General features: G+C 58.6%; 1 protein-coding gene across 3 annotated transcripts in view; it reads right to left on the bottom strand.

The window, feature by feature from the left end:
* The window catches only part of ADAP1 (ArfGAP with dual PH domains 1), a 63,613-nt gene extending 57,397 nt beyond the window's left edge, over window positions 1-6,216 (bottom strand). The window contains exon 1 of one of the 3 annotated variants that reach the window (XM_012532712.3): window positions 5,921-6,216. In XM_012532712.3, coding sequence (XP_012388166.1) covers window positions 5,921-6,002 — 82 coding nt within the window. In that variant the 5' untranslated portion in view covers window positions 6,003-6,216. The remainder of the gene's footprint in view (window positions 1-5,920) is intronic. The other 2 variants (XM_004268990.4, XM_033426780.2) reach the window with 2 other exon arrangements.
* Window positions 6,217-17,200: the final 10,984 nt, after the last annotated feature.

The following is a 17,200-nucleotide window of genomic DNA, read 5'->3' as shown; positions in this document are numbered from 1 at the left end:
CAAACATTTAAAGAAGAATTAATACCAGTCCCTCTCAAACTCTCCCAAGAAACAGAAGGGAACACCTTGAAACTCATTTTACAAGGCCAGCATCACCCTGATACCAAAACCAGACAAAGACACCACAAAAAAAGGAAGTTATAGGCCAATATCCCTGATGAACAGAGATGCAAAATCCATAACAAACTATTAGCAAACTAAATTTAATGATGCATTGAAAGGATCATATACCATGATCAACTGAGATTTATTCCAAGGATGCAAGGATGGATCTACATTCCCAAATCAATCAACGTGATCCACCAAATGAAGAATAAAAATCGTGTGATCAGGAACAAAGACAAGGAAGCCCGGTCTTGCCACAGTTATTCAACAAAGTATTGGAAGCCCTAACCAGAGCAAATAGGCAAGAATAAGAAAGAAATGGCATCCAAATAAGAAAGGAAAAAGTAAAACTGTCACTGTTTGCCGATGACATGATATAAAATACGGAAAACCCTAAGACGCCATCAAAATGTTAGAACTACTACACGAATTCAGTAAAGTTGCAGGGTACATAATCAATATACAATAATTTGCTGCATTTCCTTACACTAATAAAAAGAACTAGCAGAAAGAAAGAAAGCAATACGTTTATGATTGCATCAAAAAGAATAAAATACCTAGGAATAAATTTAGCCAAGGAGGTGAAAAACATGTACACTGAGAACTATAAGACACTGATGAAAGAAACTGAAGAAGACACAAATGAATGGAATTATATTCTGGGCTCATGGATTGGAAGAATTAATACTGTTAAAATGTCCCTACCCCCCCAAAGCGATCTACAGATTCAATGTAGATATCTACAGAAATCCCTATCAAAATTCCAATGGCATTTTTGACAAAAACAAACCATCCTAAAATTTGTATGGAACCTCAAAGAAGCCCAAATAGCCAAAGCAATCTTGAGAAAGAGGAACAAAGCTGGAGGCATCATATTTCCTTATTTCAAACTGTATTAGAAAGCTATAGTAATCAAAACAGTATGAGAAAAAAGTATGGTATTAGCATAAAAACAGACACACAGATCAGTGGAATAGAATAGATGGCTTAGAAATAAGCCCACACATATACAGTCAATTACTTTACAACAAAGGAGCCAAGACTATATAATGGATAAAGGACAATTTCTTCAATAAATGGTGCTGGGAAAACCAGACAGCCACATGCAAAAGAATGAACTCGGACCACTGTCTTACACCATACACAGAAATTAACTTGAAATGGATTAAAGACCTGGATGTAAGACATGGAACCATAAACTCCTAGAAGAACACAGACAGTAATAAGCTCTTTGACGTCGGTCTTAGTGATGATTTTTTGGATTTGACACCAAAAGCAAAGGCAACGAAAGCAAAAATAAACAAGTGGGACTAAAAAGCTTCTGCACAGCAAAGGAAACCATCAACAAAATAAAAAGGCAACCTATGGAAGAAAATATTTGCAAATCATATATCTAATAATGGGTCAATACCCAAAATAATAATGGGTCAATACCCAAAAAGAACTCATACAATAGCAATAAAACGAAACAAAACACTTCAATTAGAAAACGGGCAAGGCCTCCGAAGAGACATTTTTCCAAAGAAGATATGCAGATGGCCTGGTACATGAAAAGATGCTCAAATCACTAACCATCAGGGAAATGCAAATCAAACCCACAATGAGGTATCACCTCGCACCTGTTAGAATAGCCATCATCAAAAAAAGACAAGAAATAACAAGTGTTGACAAAGACGGGGATAAAAGGGGACCCTTGTACACCTGGGTGACAATGTAAATTGATGCAGCCACTATGGAAACAGTATGGACGTTCCTAAAAAATTAAAACTAGAACTTCCATACAATCTAGTAATTTCACTTCTAGATATTTTACTGAAGGAAATGAAAACAAATTCAAAAAGCTATCTGTACCCCATGTTCATTACAGCCTTATTTACCATAGCTAAGATATGGATGACTGGATAAAGAAAATGGGATGTATAATATATGAATATTATTCAACCATAAAAAAGCAGGAAACCTGGCCATCTGTGACAACATGGATGGATCCTGAGGGCATTATGCTGATAAAATAAACCAGACAGAGAAAGACAAATACTGTATATGCAATCTAAAAACAACCCAAACCTCAAACCAAAAAAACCCCAAACTCACAGATACAGAGAACAGATTGGTGGTTGTCAGAGGTAGGGTGGGGTGGGTGAAATGGGTGAAGGGGGGTCAAGAGGTACAGACGTCCAGTTACAAAATAAATGAGTCCTGCGGATGTAACACACAGCATGGTGTTACAGTGAAAAACACTGTGCTGTATATTTGAAAGTTCCTAAGACAGTAGATCTTAAAGGTTCTCATCACAAGGAAAAACTCTGCGTGTTGAAGGATATTAACTAGGCTTACCATGGTGATCATTTCTCAACACGTACAGATACCGAATCACTACGCTGTACACCTGAAACTAATATGACGTGACAGTCAATTATAACTCAATTTTTTAAAGAAGGTAGGAAATTCTGACACCTGACACAACATGATAAACACTGAGGACATTATGTTCAGTGAAATAAGCCAGACCCAGAAGGACAAATACTGTGTGACTCCACTTATGTGGGTCAAATTCATAGACAGAAACTGCAAGGGTGGGGGCTGGGAAAGAAGAGGGAGTCAGTGTTTAATGGGGACAGTTTCCGTTCTGCAAGATGGAAAGAGCTGTGAGATGGGTGGTGGTGATGGCTGCACAACAATGTGAAGGTACTTAACACCACCGAGCTGCACACTGAAAAATAACTTTTTTGTATATTTTACCACAATGAAAAAACAATTGAACCCAAAACCCAAGTGGGCTGCTGCTCCAGGGAGCACGGACTGCCTGCCCAGCCCACTCCTCAGCAGCCCCCTGCCAACCACGCTCTCAGAGGACCCTCTCCCAAACTAAGCCAAATTCCCGAAATTCCTCTCTGCCCAGGTTTACAGCGATGTCTGAAAAGTCACCTCTGCCTTGAAGCCTTCCAGGGTTGAGGGAGGACCTCCCGCTCTGAGTTCACCGCCTTGGTCTTGCAGGCAGTTGCTCCAGTCCTGGCAGAGCTGCGAGGACGGGCCCCCAGGGCCACTCACACCCAGACACCCCCGGTCCAGGAGCAGCAGGGTCTCCACACCGCCGTCCCAAACCATCCGTCTTCTCAGGAAGCTCTCCTTAACGAGCCCAGACCTCACCGCCAATCAGAAGGCCCACGTGTGCTCAGAGGTGGTTCTGCCTGGCGCTCTAGGCAATCCCAAGGTCCAGGTGACATGCATTAAAGCCCCACAGAATGATCACCCCCACCTCAGCCCAATGAAAGAGCTGACAGGCCATGTCCTTCCTGGGCATCAGACCTGAGCTTCAAAGGTGACACTGTCATTTGTCCCAACTAGGCAGGTGACTCAGAGGAAGTAAGAGGCACAGCCCCCTACCCACACCCTCCAAGGTGGAGGACACCCCCCAGACCACCACCAGGCCTGCAACGAGAGCAGCCTCTCTGGAAGCTGTTAGACAAGGCCCTGTGTTCAAGGGCAGGGGACCCACTCTTGGAGCAGACAATGGGAGGATCTGGGAGCAGGTCCCATGGGGGCTGCAGCCAACCCCAGACTGCGTTCCTCCCAGCAGCCCTTGCATGGCCAGCTGTGAGGTCTTCCCAGATCTGCTCTGGTGGTTAGGGGGGCCAGGGACCACCCCGTGTCCTGTGGTGCAGAGTGCAGGCCGTGGGGACCCTCACCCTTGAGGCACCCAGCTCCTGGTGGGCTGCAGTTGAGAAGAGCAGCCATGAACCAGTCCATGTGACGGTGTTCTGTCCCCCCTCCAGCCCCCATCAATGCCAGAGTGGGCCCGAGTTGCCTATCTGGGCCACAGCAGGGATGGGAGGTCCCAGTGACACCCCACAGTGGCACAGATTATGGACGGACCAGCGGGGCTCTAGCAGAGACCATGCGCGGGCATCACATGGGGGTCACGGGAGGTCAGGGCAGGAGAGCCGGTCTGCCTTTGAGGCCCCATGTCCCCTAAGACAGCTCAAGTTCTCAGTCACCCCAGCTGTAAAATGGGGGCAACAGCCCGTATCTTGTCTTGTCAGGCTGCCAGACAAGATGAGGCAAGATGCTGAGGTCATGGACCGAGTCTGAAAAGCAGAGGCGGGCCCGACGCCAGGGAGAGCCGGCGACTCCTGACCCCCTGTACCTGCTGGAGGGCCACACCCCTGGACCGAGTGGGTGGGTGGGCACGGCAGCTGCAGGGCCCACCACACCAAGGAAGCCCACTGTCCCTCCTGCCAGGGAGGCTCTGGGTCCAGAGAAGCCCCCGCTGGGCAGGGTGGCCAGGAAGGGGAGGGCCGGGGCCAGCTCCCCACTGCCCGGGCCCCCAACGCCAAGCCTGAGAGCAGAACATGCTGACCGCCCTTCCTCACCAGACTGCTCCCTGGCACGGCCGCTCTCCCGACAAGTGGAAACACAGGTCTGGGAGAGGGAGGTGGGACGGCGGAGCGGGCGAGAGTAGGCTCGGAGGGGACGGTGCTGCCGCCTCACTGCACAGACAGGCGAGGCAGGCCCTCAGGGCGGCGAGGAAAGGCCCTCAATCTGCCGCCCCTCTGGGACACTCCAGCTCTGGCGTGGCCTCTCGAAGCCACACTGCAGCTGCCCAGCAGATGCCCAGCACTCGGCAGGGGCGGGGGCTGCGCTGGGGACCCCTCCTAGCCCAGCGGGCGAGCAGCAGAGGAGAGCTGGGGGGGTGTCCTACTTGCGGGGTGTCCAGAGACTGTGTCTCAAACAGGAGTCTCAGAACAAATGCAGAGTCTTCCCACCTTCCCCCCCGGGGGCTCGGCCACTCCCTGCTGTGGTAGGTTTGTTCTGAGGGGCTCAGGCTAGGAGCCCCCAGTGGAGCGCCCCGTGTGTCCCCGCAGAGCCTGGGGACAGCGCCTGAGCTGAGCCGTCCTCCCTGCTGGGGGCCTGAGCAGGTGAGCCTCTCGGGGCTCTTCCACCCCCCACCGCAGCGAAGCCGCGCCAGGGGCTGCCAGCCCAGAAGCAGGGCGCCACTGGTCCGAGAGCAAAGCCTTCTCTCCTCCTGCCAGTCCCAGCACACGTAGCCCCAGGGCTCTGGCGCCTTGGAAATCAACCCATAGCGGGCACCACCCAGGAGCAAAGTCTAGGAGATGCCTGCTGGGAGGATGGGGTGCAGGTAGCCTAGTGCTTGTTCCGAGCTGCACCTGCCCCTCTGCCCCACCTGAACTGGCCACCTGCCCCAGAGCAGTGAGGCCGGGTGGGGGGAGGGGCGCCCGTTCCCACGGGGTCCACGTGGAGGCGGCAGGTGCTTCCTCCCCCTGCCGCCGGGTGCAGGGCTAGAGGGGGGCTCCAGGCGGGGGCCCATGACGTCACCCGCAGGTGGGGGGCAGGGCCAGGTGGAACCCCACACCCACGCACAGAGGCCCGCGGCCCGCTTGTCCGTCCCCTCCCTGCAGCCGGTCGCCAGCCGCGATTTCCTCTTTCTTTGCGGAGCCCCAGGTTTCGCAAGGCGGCGGCGGTCCGCGGGTGACAGCGAGACACGCAGCCTGGGGGAGGGGAGGCGGAGACACAGCCGCAGGCCAGGGGCCGTGGGCGGGCAGGCGATGTCCGGGTCCCGGCAGATGCCCTCGGGCCCGCGCCCCACCCGAGCGGGGACCAGGCTGCGCTGCCCGCGCCCCCCCCCAAGCAGGCGCCGCAGCACCCCTCCCCGACCCCGGGGCTGGCATCCAGGCCGGCACCCACCCCGGGCCGCATCCACTCGGGCCCTCCCACACGCGGGCCGGCCACTACCCGGCCCGCACCCACCCAGACCCCCAGCTACCCCGGGCGCAGCCAGCGGGCCCGCACCTACCCGGGGCGCCGCAGTCCGCGCAGCGCGCGTTCGCCGGCCGCTGCAGCAGCTCCAGCACGGCCTTCCGCCGCTCCTTGGCCATGGCCGCGTTGCCGCCCCCCGCGACGCCGGGTGGGGAGCGTCCGCCCCGCCGCGCTAGGGCCCCGCGCAGGCCGCCCGCCGCCGCCGCCCCTGCGCCATCCTGAGCAGCTCAGCCCGCGCGCCGGTTCCGCATTCCTGCCGCCCGGCCCGGCTCCACCGCCGCCGCTCTCGTCGCCGCCGCGGCAGCCGAGCGTGTGCCGGCGCGGGGCCCGGGGCGCACGGCGCGCTCTGGCCGGCGCGGCCCGCGGGCGGCCCCCAGCGGCGCGGGAGGGCGGGCAGCCTCCTCCCGCGCCGGCCAGGCGTCCCAGCCCGCGCGCCCGGCGTCCCAGCCCGCGCGCCCGGGAACCCGCCCGCCCGCGCGCCCGGGGACCCGCCCGGGGAGGTCTGCCCGCCGCCGCCGCCGCCGCCGCCGCCGCCGCTGCCGCCTCCGCCCACCCTATCCCAGCGCAGCGGCCCACCTGCCCGAGCGAGAGGCCACCAGCCACAGTGGTGGGGGGCTTGAGGGAACCGAATAACCACAGGCCTGGGTGGGATCATCCTTCGGTCATTTGGGCCCCAACAGCGCCTGGACACCTACTGTGCGCCCAGGGGGTCAGCACACCAGGTCCAGTGGGCACGCTGGGAATGCCTGTTGGAGGGAGGGGTGTGTGCCCAGTGCTGGGGGCCGGGGCTCACACCATCCCTGCCCTGGGAGGAGATGGCCGGCAGGTGACAAGGCCCAGTGAGTGCGGTGGGTGCTCAGGCTGGAGAAGGGCCCCCGCCGTCCACCCCGCAGAGACAGGACAAGGGGTGGGCCGCGGTGCTCCCGATAAAGCCCGTTCTGAGTCAGGAGGCCAGGACCGAGACACAGGGAGGGAGGGAGGTGATGCGCCCCCCCCACCGCATTTTTTCAAATTCTTTTCATTTTCTTCTTAAATTATGAATGCAACGATGCATCTTGTTAAAAACAAATTCAAACAGTACCAGACTGAATCTCCCCACCTCCACCCCCGCCCCGGCAACTGTGAGCCAACCATTGTTAACACCATTAGCATCCTTCCAGAATGGTCCTCGGCCTGTTAGAACACCAAGGGAGTCCCTATTCCTCTGGTCTGCTGCTGGGGGTTTTGGGTCGGTTTATTTTCACTGAGTAAACCGTACGCGCCCCTTTTCGAGTCCATACACACAGATCTGCCCCTTTCTTTCCCAACGGCTGCGTTCTACTCAGAGCTGAACAACGACTTGCTCCCCAGGGACTGGCTGAGGGGCGGGCGTCTTCCATCTGCTGGGATCACAGTCGGACGCTCTGCAATCGTCTCGGGTGGGTCCACATCCGGCAGTGGCACCTCTGGGACAAGGGGAAGAGCATCCCAACTGGTGACAGGCCTGCCACCTCGCCCTCCGTGGAGGCTGTGCTGGTGCCAATTCACCAAGGCCTGGCCCCTGCCCGGCCCCCAGCCGCCCACTCTGCCCAACAGCAGGGACGCAGCCCTTCTAGGGCCTTGTGGGAGGGATGGGTGGCATTTTCATCTCTGGGTCCCCGTGCCAGGGTCAGAATCTGCCACACAGCAGAGTGGAGCACATCACTGAAGACAGGCTGACGTCAATTACAACAACAGCTACTCTACCAACAGCACCAGGCATTAGGTCAGACCCCTCACATGTGTTTTCTTATTTAATCCCCATTTAAAGATGGGGAAACTGAGGCACAGAGCAGTTCAATCACACCCAAGGCCGCACGTGGCTTCTAGGTGGAAGGGCTGGGATGAACATACAGCTCGGAAACAAAGAGACACCCCACTCCTCAAGCAGGGCAGGGTTGCTGAGGGTCCAAGAGGGGCAGGGAAGCTACAGGGGCCTCAGAGTAGGGCAGGTGCGGAGCAGGCAGGGCTGAGCGCACAGCCACGCCCTGTTTGGCAGTGGGTTGTTCACTGTCTCTGTATTCCCATCCGGCTAAGGAGGTGAAGATACTGTCCAGGTAGGCAGGAGGAAGTGAGAATTCAAGAAACAGACTCTTAAAAGAGGAGACAGGCAGGTCAAGATCTGCAGCGCCCCCCACCCTCCCACGCCCAGGCTGGAGTGAAGGCACGGGGTGCAGTGGGGCTGGGGTGCAGGGCTCAGGACTCACAAAATTCAGAAGGTGACAGGCAGCCCAGGGTGGGCCACAGCCAGACACAGGCTGGCCCAGGGTCCTGGGGCTGCTGGGGGCCAGACCCCGGGGTCCCCGAACGGCCCTGGGGGTCCGGCTCCTGTTCTGAGGGGGATGGGGACGAAGGAGAGTGACCACTCTGTCTGCTTTTGGGGGGGGCACACGAGGGTGAGTGGGGAGACAGCTGTGCTTGCCTGGGTGTAGGGGACGGGAAATGCCCGGGACTCAGGGCTTCGTGGCCCGAGGAAGGCATTGGGGATGGTGGGGCCGCCAAAGCCCACAGAAGATCCAGGAAGGGCTCCACTCCAGGGCTGGGGACAGAGTCCAGGGCAGTCGACGCCGAGGCAGCTACAGTGGGTGGGTTGCCCAGGAGGGGGCCGGGGCCCGCTGGGCAGCAGCACCAACGACCTGGGCAGCAGAGGGCCGTGCAGGAGGTGGGGAGATGGCCACGAAGACGGGCGGTGGGGGGGGGGGGGGAGGGGAGGGCCCAGAAGTTGAGGTGGGAGGGCCGAGGGGGGCTGCAAGGCGGTGGGGGTGCTGGCAGGCAGAGGACCAGCACCGGGGCGGGGGTGCAGCAGGCATCCTCATCCCCACAGAGGGCAGTGCAGCCCCCAGCCACTGGCAGCTGTCCCCAGACTCCTAAGGAGCTTCTGTAGAGCAGGTGGGTAGGCACCCCTGCCCGGACGGGGAGGGGAAGGGAGGGGAGGGGACACGCCAAGCGCAGAGGTCGCCAGCGGCAGGGGCACAGCGATGCTCAGAGCTCCCTGGCTGACGCGTGTGCCGGCCTTCTGGGCAGCCACGTCCTTCCTTCCATAGGCCCCTCCCCTCGACAGCATTCTCGCAGCGCCTGCTGTATGCAGAGCCCTTAGCAGCTTGACCCGTCTAAGTAGGGGAGAAGACGGGGAGCCCCAGGCTGTGCCAGCACCCCTGGCCTGAGAGCCGGGTTTAGGATGAATTAGCCCCAGCCCTGGCACGGGGGTGGGGAGAGTGGGCGCTGCCTTCCAGCCCTTCCCTGGACGCGCTGTGCTCGGGGGCTGAGCAGCCACTAGGTTCCGGGGTGGCGCTGGGCGAGAATGGAGCAGGGCAGGAACCAGGCCAGAACCCTCCTGGGGCCTCGCAGGGCTGCAGAGGCATCCCTCCGCCTGCGCCCACCCTCCTCCCCGTGCCTGCTGAGCCAGACCCAGAGGGGACCCCCGTGGGTCTTCCCAGGAGCGGGGTGGCTGGGGATTTGGGGTCAGCCCTCCACTGGGGGCTGAGGAAGCAGGCACCCCCCAGAAGGGTGGAGATGGCACGAAGATGGTGGCGAAAATGAGCGACGGGGACACGCCTGGCCACGAGGACCAGCTTCCTGGTGTGGCTTGGGACAGTTCCTGTTTTAAAGCCCTCACCCAGTGCAACTCCTGAGCCTCTGCCCTCAGCCTCCGGCCCCACCCCCAACAAAAAGGATCTTTTTATTTTTTTCTTCACCAAGAGAAACACAGAAAAACCTAAAGGAAAGGGGACCCTTGGTACAGCAGGGCCACTCGGGAGCTTTGCGTGTGCTTAACAGACACAGGTATGGAGGCCCCTCCCCACCCCAAAGCCAGGGGGCAGCAGGGACAGGCCCCTGGGACCAGGACGGTTTCTCCATCTGAGAGCGGCACCGGCCCTGGAGACCCCCTGGGAAGACAGGGTCTCAGGGTTGTCCCCAGAGGTGACATGTGGGGTGGGGTGTCTGTGGGGGCAGGGCGCTATGGGTTGTTTAGTGGGTTTGGGGACATTTAAAAATATTTTTTGCTTGGTGTCCCTAAGAGAACCAGCATCTTGCAGGAGGAGGAGGGTGGAGCATCTCTCGGGCTTGGAGCGAGGCTGCCAGGACGTGGCTTCCCAAAGGCAGTGAGCACGGGCGGCCTGGCTGGGGCAGGGGTGGGAGCCGCAGGGAAAGGTCCCAGATGCAGTCTGGGGAGCCCGCAGCAGCAGCAACATCCAGCCGTGGATCTGCAGTTCACACACAAATCAGCACAACTCAAACTCACTGATAGGGGCTCCCCTGCTGGCACAGTGGTTAAGAACCTGCCCGCCAATGCAGGGGACACAGGCTCGAGCCCTGGTCCAGGAAGATCCCACATGCCGCAGAGCAACTAAGCCTGTGCACCACAACTACTGAGCCTGCGCTCTAGATAGCCTGCAAGCCACAACTACTGAGTCTGTGCTCTAGAGCCCACAAGCTACAACTACTGAGCCCGTGCACCACAACTACTGAGCCTGCGCTCTAGAGCCCACAGGCCCCAACTACTGAGCCTGTGCTCTAGAGCCTACGAGCCACAACTACTGAGCCCACGAGCCACAACTACTGAGCCCATGTGCCACAACTACTGAGCCTGTGCTCTAGAGCCCACGAGCTACAACTACTGAGCCCGTGTGCCACAACTACTTAGCCTGTGCTCTAGAGCCCACGGGCCACAACTACTGAGCCTGTGCTCTACAGCCCACGAGCCACAACTACTGAGCCCGTGTGCCACAACTACTGAAGCCCGTGTGCCTAGAGCCCGTGCTCTGCAACAAGAGAAGCCACTGTAGTGAGAAGCCCGCGCACTGCAACAAAGAGTAGCCCCCGCTCGCTGCAACTAGAGAAAGCCCGCGCGCAGCAACGAAGATCCAACGCAGCCAAAAATAAAATAAATAAATAAATTTTAAAAACTCACTTATAAAGAACTCTTACAAGTCAGCGGGAAGAGGATCTGCACAGAGCCTTCTCCAAGGAAGACGCACAGACGGCCAGTGTGCACGTGACGCCGCTCAGCACCACGCGTGGTCAGGGAGACGAGACACGGCCGCACACACGCTGGGACGGGGGCAGTTCAGCCAGAGACTCGCCAGTGCTGACACTTAAACACACTCACCACGCAACCCAGCAGTGCCACTCCGAGGTACACACGCGAGACAGAAAACACACGTTCACTCAGAAACATGCACGTGCAGCGTTACTCACAGGAGCCAAAGGGGAACGACCCGCGTCCATCAGCAGATGAATGGATACACACAACGTGGTCCCTCCCTGCAGTGGTACAGGACTCGGCCACAGGAAAGGAAGGAAGTGCTGACACAGCTAGAACCTGGACAAACCTTGAACATGCGATGCTCGGTGAGAGAACCCAGTCACGAAACGGCGGGGTGCGTTTCTACTCATGTGAGTCCTCGGATCTGAAGAGTATTTTCACGTGACAGTCCCAGCCCCTGTGCTGAGCCCACCGGGTCCACTGAACGGAGGGGTCCTTCATTCCGCCCCTCAGCAGCCCTTAGTGACGGGGAGGCCCTGGGTCACCTGCCTCCTGAGGCTTGTCTCCAGGATCAGACCACAGGCCTGAGGACTGAGCACGAGGGACCCCCCCCCACCCCGAGGGAAGCGGCGGGGAAGCCCGCAGCCCCTTTGGACGCATCTCACAGCTCACCAGGCTCTGCAGACTGCAGACAGAGCCGGGCCGGGCTCTGACCCAACCTGTCAGGACAGGCCTCGGACAGGGGGATGGGGCGGGGCGTGAGGGGTCCTGGATTTCCCAGAGAGGGGTCCTCTGTCTGTGCCCCACCCTGTCCATCCATCATCCATCCATCTTCCCTCCCCCAGGATCTCGCACCACGTCACTGACATCCCCCCCAGCTCCCACTGAGAGGTGGGACCTACCTGCTCGCCCCCACCTGGGGCGGGAGCCAGTACTCCCACCCGTGGAGGACGGCGCTTCCGGGGCTGCCGAGAAAGGCTGCAGCTTCCACCTGGCGCACTCCGTCTCTTCCTCTCTGCGTGTCTCTCCTTCTCTCTGTGTCTCTCCCTCTAGCTCTCTGCCTCGGTCTCTGTCTTGCTCTCCTGCCGAGGCCCCGTGGAGGCCACTCTGCCTGAGTCCCCTCCGCTCAGGTGCTGGCCACGCGGAACGGCCTCGGGGAGCCTCAGCCACCACCTGGTGAGAACCCCCGGCTGACCGCAGCCCATCCCAGGGCCGTGAGGGTGGCAACCATCGAATGCTGGGGTCAGAAGCCAAGTATGGGGCGCTGCCACCCAGCGAGGGCACGGGGGTCTCTGGAAAGCCGGCCCCACAGCCATCACGCCCAGGACTCTCTGGTCAGAGTGAGGCCGGGAACGGAGGCCCGGCGCAAGCCCTCCTCCAGTTCCCTGTGCCCCAGGGTGGTCTCCTCTGGACGGGGCTCCGCCGCCCTCTGGCACACAGCCCGTGGGTGTGGACGGCGAGGCCCCTGCCGCCGTCACTGAGCCCGTGCTGGGCAGGGCGCTGGCCCAGGCGCTGGGGGGCAGGGGGAGTTGATGAGCCTCAGCTGGGGCCCCCACTGCACTCAGGACCCCCCAGCTGGGCCGTCGTGTCAGCAGGACCTGGGGCCTCAGGCATGCAAAGCCCTGGTCCAATCTTTAGGTCCTGGAGTGTGGAGGCCACTGCACATAACACTGTCCCCTCGGGGGGGGGGCCCCCGGGGACAGCCCTCCCACAGGTGTCTCTCAGGCGCTGCAGTGCCGCCACCGTCCAGCAGGGGCCGCCATGCAACCACATTCTGTCCCCGAGGCACCAGGACCGCGGTCGCCAGAAGGGGAAGGCCCCCAGGCTTCTGTCCTTCGGCAGCAAGGCCGGCCCACCCCTGGCCTAACCAACCCTAACTGCCCCCACCCCTGCCCTGACGTGGTAACGCGGCTCAGCACCCTCAGAAAGCTCTGTCCCCCCAGCGCCGAGGTGCCGGAGACCCTCCCCGTCCGGGAGGGTCTGCCTGTTCCCCCAACACAGTCTGCAGCCCCCAGCGCCCATCATGGGGCCTCACTCTGTCCCCAGTGCCCAAAAGATCTGCTTCCCTTCACACTCAGAAAGCGGCCATCAGAGACACCGCTGGGCCCCCGGAAGCTGAGTCCTCATCTGCCATCGCACGTAGCTCTGTAAATCCCACGCAAGGGCAGCTGGCAGAATCCTGCAGATGGAGGCTCCCGGAAGGTGCTGGAAGTCGCGGGTTTATCGCTGGGCCCTGCTGGGAACACGGCAGGAAGCCCGCTGCTCTGAGACTCCCCGACGCCCGCTTCCCCCCGGGGCTCTGCAAGAGCACCCTCGGCCCTGTTTCCGGGGTGAGGGACCCCCACTCCACAAGCACAGCTGAGACTTGATTCCATCCCTCCAGGAGAGACTTTATTCACAGTGTTAAGACAAGGTCACTTGCTGCACGGGTTAACAGAACGCTCCTCATGCCTCCTGCAACAATAAAGCCCCATTTTATCTAGTCCATAAATACCTAATTTCACTAAAAGACTGACTTCAAGCACCAGGCAGGTAGAATGACAGACACCAAAGACAGGAGCCCTTTCTTCCCCAGTAAAGGCTGGGGAAGCGGCACCGCAGACGGGAAGACATGCTCATGAGGGCCAGCCTGTCCCCCGCCCCGGGGTCACTGCCGGAGCTCCCACTTCCCACGGGGAACCAACGCGGCCCCTCCCTTAAGAGCTGACAGGGTCCACGCCCTGGTGGCGGCCAGCCTGCCCTCAACCAGCAAGGCCACACGGCACCCGACACACAAACTAGCACAGTCTCTGCTCACGGGCCGCAGCAAGTTACAACCACAGGCACGCAACTTGTAGAGGATATAAAATACAACTAAACACAATGAGCTTTTTTAAACTAATGATTTTATTGTTTCTATCAAAATGATACGTGCATGTTATAAAATACAGCCATAAAGAAAGTTCCCTGCCGCTCAGCCTGAGGTGGCGGACTGGTCCGAAGGTGTGCAGGTGCCCTCTGTGCCCGTTCAGCGGTTCCCCGCTGCTCAGGCCACTGAGTGGGTAGGAACCGCCACCGAGCGGTCTTAAGCTGTTCTTCCACAAACTCTTAAAATGGAAATAGGGTGACGGAAAATAAAGTTTCTAAAAGAAAAATAGCAGGAAACCACCCGGACTGGCAGGCGTCCTGAACATCTGCCGTTCAGGGTTCCAAACCCGCTCACACCTGCAGAGAACCAGGGGACGTCCAGACAGACACCTGACAAGAAGGGGGGCCCCGTCCCACACGCCACGCTGGCAGTGACTTTCCGATCCCGGTTATTAAGTACGTACCCATTCTCCGCCGTCTGCCAGCAACAAGCCCAGCAAAGCCAGTGCCAAAGATTCCGAAAAACACAGGGATTTAAACTCAGCCCTGAGAAAATTCGACCCACACCTGGGCTGCTGCGCATCATGAGGACAGGCGCTCGGCCGTCCTGGAGCCTGAGCAAGCCGCCCGCCGCTCGGCCCCGTGCCGCGCCCCAGCGTCCTCCCAAAGCGCCGGCAGGTGCTGCCGCCGGCAGAGGACTAGCCTCAAGTGCACACGTCCTGGTCCTGGAACCCGAGACTCTGCGGCCCCACGTGGCAAAGCGGACTGTGCAGCTGTGGTTAAGGGTCTTGAGAAGGGAGGCGGGATTATGCCAGGGCTGGGGGGGGTGGGCAATGTCATCACGAGGGCCCTAACAGGAGGGAGGTGGGAGGGCCAGGGCCAGAGGGAGGTGTGGGGAGGAGGCCGAGTCGGGGATGAGAGAAGCCACTGGCTCAGATGGAGGACGGCCTCGGGCCACGAACCGCGGTGCCTCTAGGAGCTGGAAGAGGAGGAGACGGACCCTCCCCTTTGGACGTGTGGCCTCCGGGCTGGGGCATAAATGTGTTGTTTAAGCCACCAAGTCTGTGCTGACCTGTTAGTGGGGAAGAAACCTGACTTGCCTCTTTTAAAAAATAAAAACACTGCCTTCCTAACAGTAGACATATTCCAGCCACCCTGTGTGCTGCCTGAGGTTTTCACAGAGTTGCTAAAAGGACCTGGGGCCCAGCCAGCAGAGTGGAGGCCTGCGCGAGGCTGTGGACGGAGGGTGGCCTGGCCCTGCGCCCCGAGCTTCCGCCCCAGGGGCTGGAGTGAGAGCCAGGTCAAGGGGCTCCATTGGCCTCACTTGCCGGGAAGGCAGCTGTGGGCCCAGGTCTGACCTGATTGCTCCGGCTTACCTCCTGTCTAAGGAGGACACTTGGAAAACATTCTGGAAATTGTCTTCTAATAATGTCGCTGGCTCATCGTGACGAGTATGTATGAGAAATAAAAGGCATTCTTTACATGACAAATGACGGGCAACTAAAAATATCTCACAGGAGCTTTGGCAGGACCAGACAGGACGTCTGGACCCCTGAGCCTGGCATTTTTAGCAACTGAGACCCAGGAGACAGCAGGCAGCGCGGGAAGCTGCTGCCCTTTGTCAAGAGCCCGACCGTCCCCTCCTGACGCAGAAACCACTACGTCTGCATTCTATCCGAGATTCATGAATGTGTTTCAAAGTGAGTATTTACCCAATCACGTATATAGAAAGTTCAACTACAAAGAGCTTAGCACAAAACATTTTTTTAAATGATTCCAAAATAATTTCAGACTTCCAGAAAGTTGCAGAAACAGGCCAGTTCTGTCTGCCTGCTTCTCCCGACGACACCCGCTGCGAGCACAGGACAAGAAGTGCTGTGACTGACGTGCGGGCCCTCGGGCTCCCCGGTGGCCCTAGCCTCCCTGGACCCTTGGCCCGGGGCAGCCCCTCCATCTGTTGTCCAGGACGCGGCCCTTCTGGGGAGCGCTGTTCCTCACTCTGCAGCCCGTCCCGCATGTCAGGTGTGTCTGCGTGTGCTCATTAGACTGAGGTGAGGCACTCCGGGGAAGACAACGGCAGAAGCAATGCCGCCTTCTCAGGGCATCGGTCGGGGCAGGCGCTGTGGGGAGCGGGCAGTCAGGCAGCCACGCTGAGAAGCCTCAGCTGCTTGCCAAGTGCCTCGCAGGGCGCCCTCCAGACCAGGCAAAGCTGTTCCACGTCACGTTGCCCACCAACCTCAGGACCACCGACGCCCCTTCCTTCCATGTGGGTTGGGACCCGGAGGAGGGGTGTCCCTTCCTGCACTGATACATTTACCCCATTCATTATTTCCATCAACGGGGGCTCCTGGGTAGGAACTGATTCTGCAGCCAAAGCCCACAACAGTCCTTCCTTCTTCTGCTCCACTGGTCCCCGATCGGGCTACTGGGAGCTCCATCGCATGTCCTCTCGACAAGCCCATCATGGTTCCAGCAATTCCTTACTTTCTGACACAAGAGGGTCCAGGCTCACCTGGACTTTCCTGCCCCTGGGTCCTCCTGCTGGAGAGAGGCTCAGATCCGTGCTGCCAGGGGTCACTGCCCCGGTCCCTTGGTGCCCAGAGCGAGGGGACGTCCGTACAAACACGCGCGCACGCATACACACTTACATGTCTGCTTCTCTACCCGCTGCCCTGGCAGATGTCCAAGAGCCAGGATCCCACAGCCCCGGCTCTCATCACCCACAGCACAGCTCCAGCTTTTTCCACCTTAAAATTCACAGCCTCGGAACCACTGTCCACGTGAAGAACAAACATACTAACCAGGATACAAATCTCGTCTTTTTGTCTCTAGCTTTAATCAAAACACTATTTTCCAAAGCTACCTGGACAAGTCCCGTCCCGCCGGCCCCTCTGCCGTGGGCAGAGTCAGCGTTTGCGACACGGCTGGGCTCGGGGTCACTGCCGCTGTCCCACGGTGGCCCCCCCCACGTCCCGGTTTATCTTTTGAGCACGGAAAACAAGAACATGGCTCCGAGTCAGAAGCACTCAGAGAGCTGCCCCCCACCCCACACCTGTCGGCAACCATCCTCACTGGTTTCCAGTTTGCCTTCCGTAGTTTCCTGTTGCTCAGGCACGTGGGTGTTGTGCTGGTTCCTTCTCTCTCTCACCACGACGTTCTCTGGGCCCCGGTTCCCTCGCGGAGCCCGCTCACGGTGAGCCACCCCGGGGCAGCGCGGGGCGCTCCGTTCTCTCTCCCCCAGTCCTTCCTGTGGCCGCCCAGGGCCCCGTCTCTAAATGCTTTCCAACTGCAGACAATGCTGCGATAAATAACCTTGTGTGTGTGTGACGCTGCACTGTTGGAAAACACAAAATATTTTCGTGCCTCACTTTGCTGATAGAAACCACGGCTTTTCATAAACTAGCTAAAAATATGGAAACCACCTGCAGAACAATTAGAAGCACAGACAGAGAGCCGATGCTGAAC

This window comes from Orcinus orca, chromosome 16, assembly GCF_937001465.1.
Source record: "Orcinus orca chromosome 16, mOrcOrc1.1, whole genome shotgun sequence".
NCBI classification, from domain to species: Eukaryota; Metazoa; Chordata; class Mammalia; order Artiodactyla; family Delphinidae; genus Orcinus; species Orcinus orca.
This window is presented reverse-complemented; position numbering and strand designations above follow the sequence as displayed.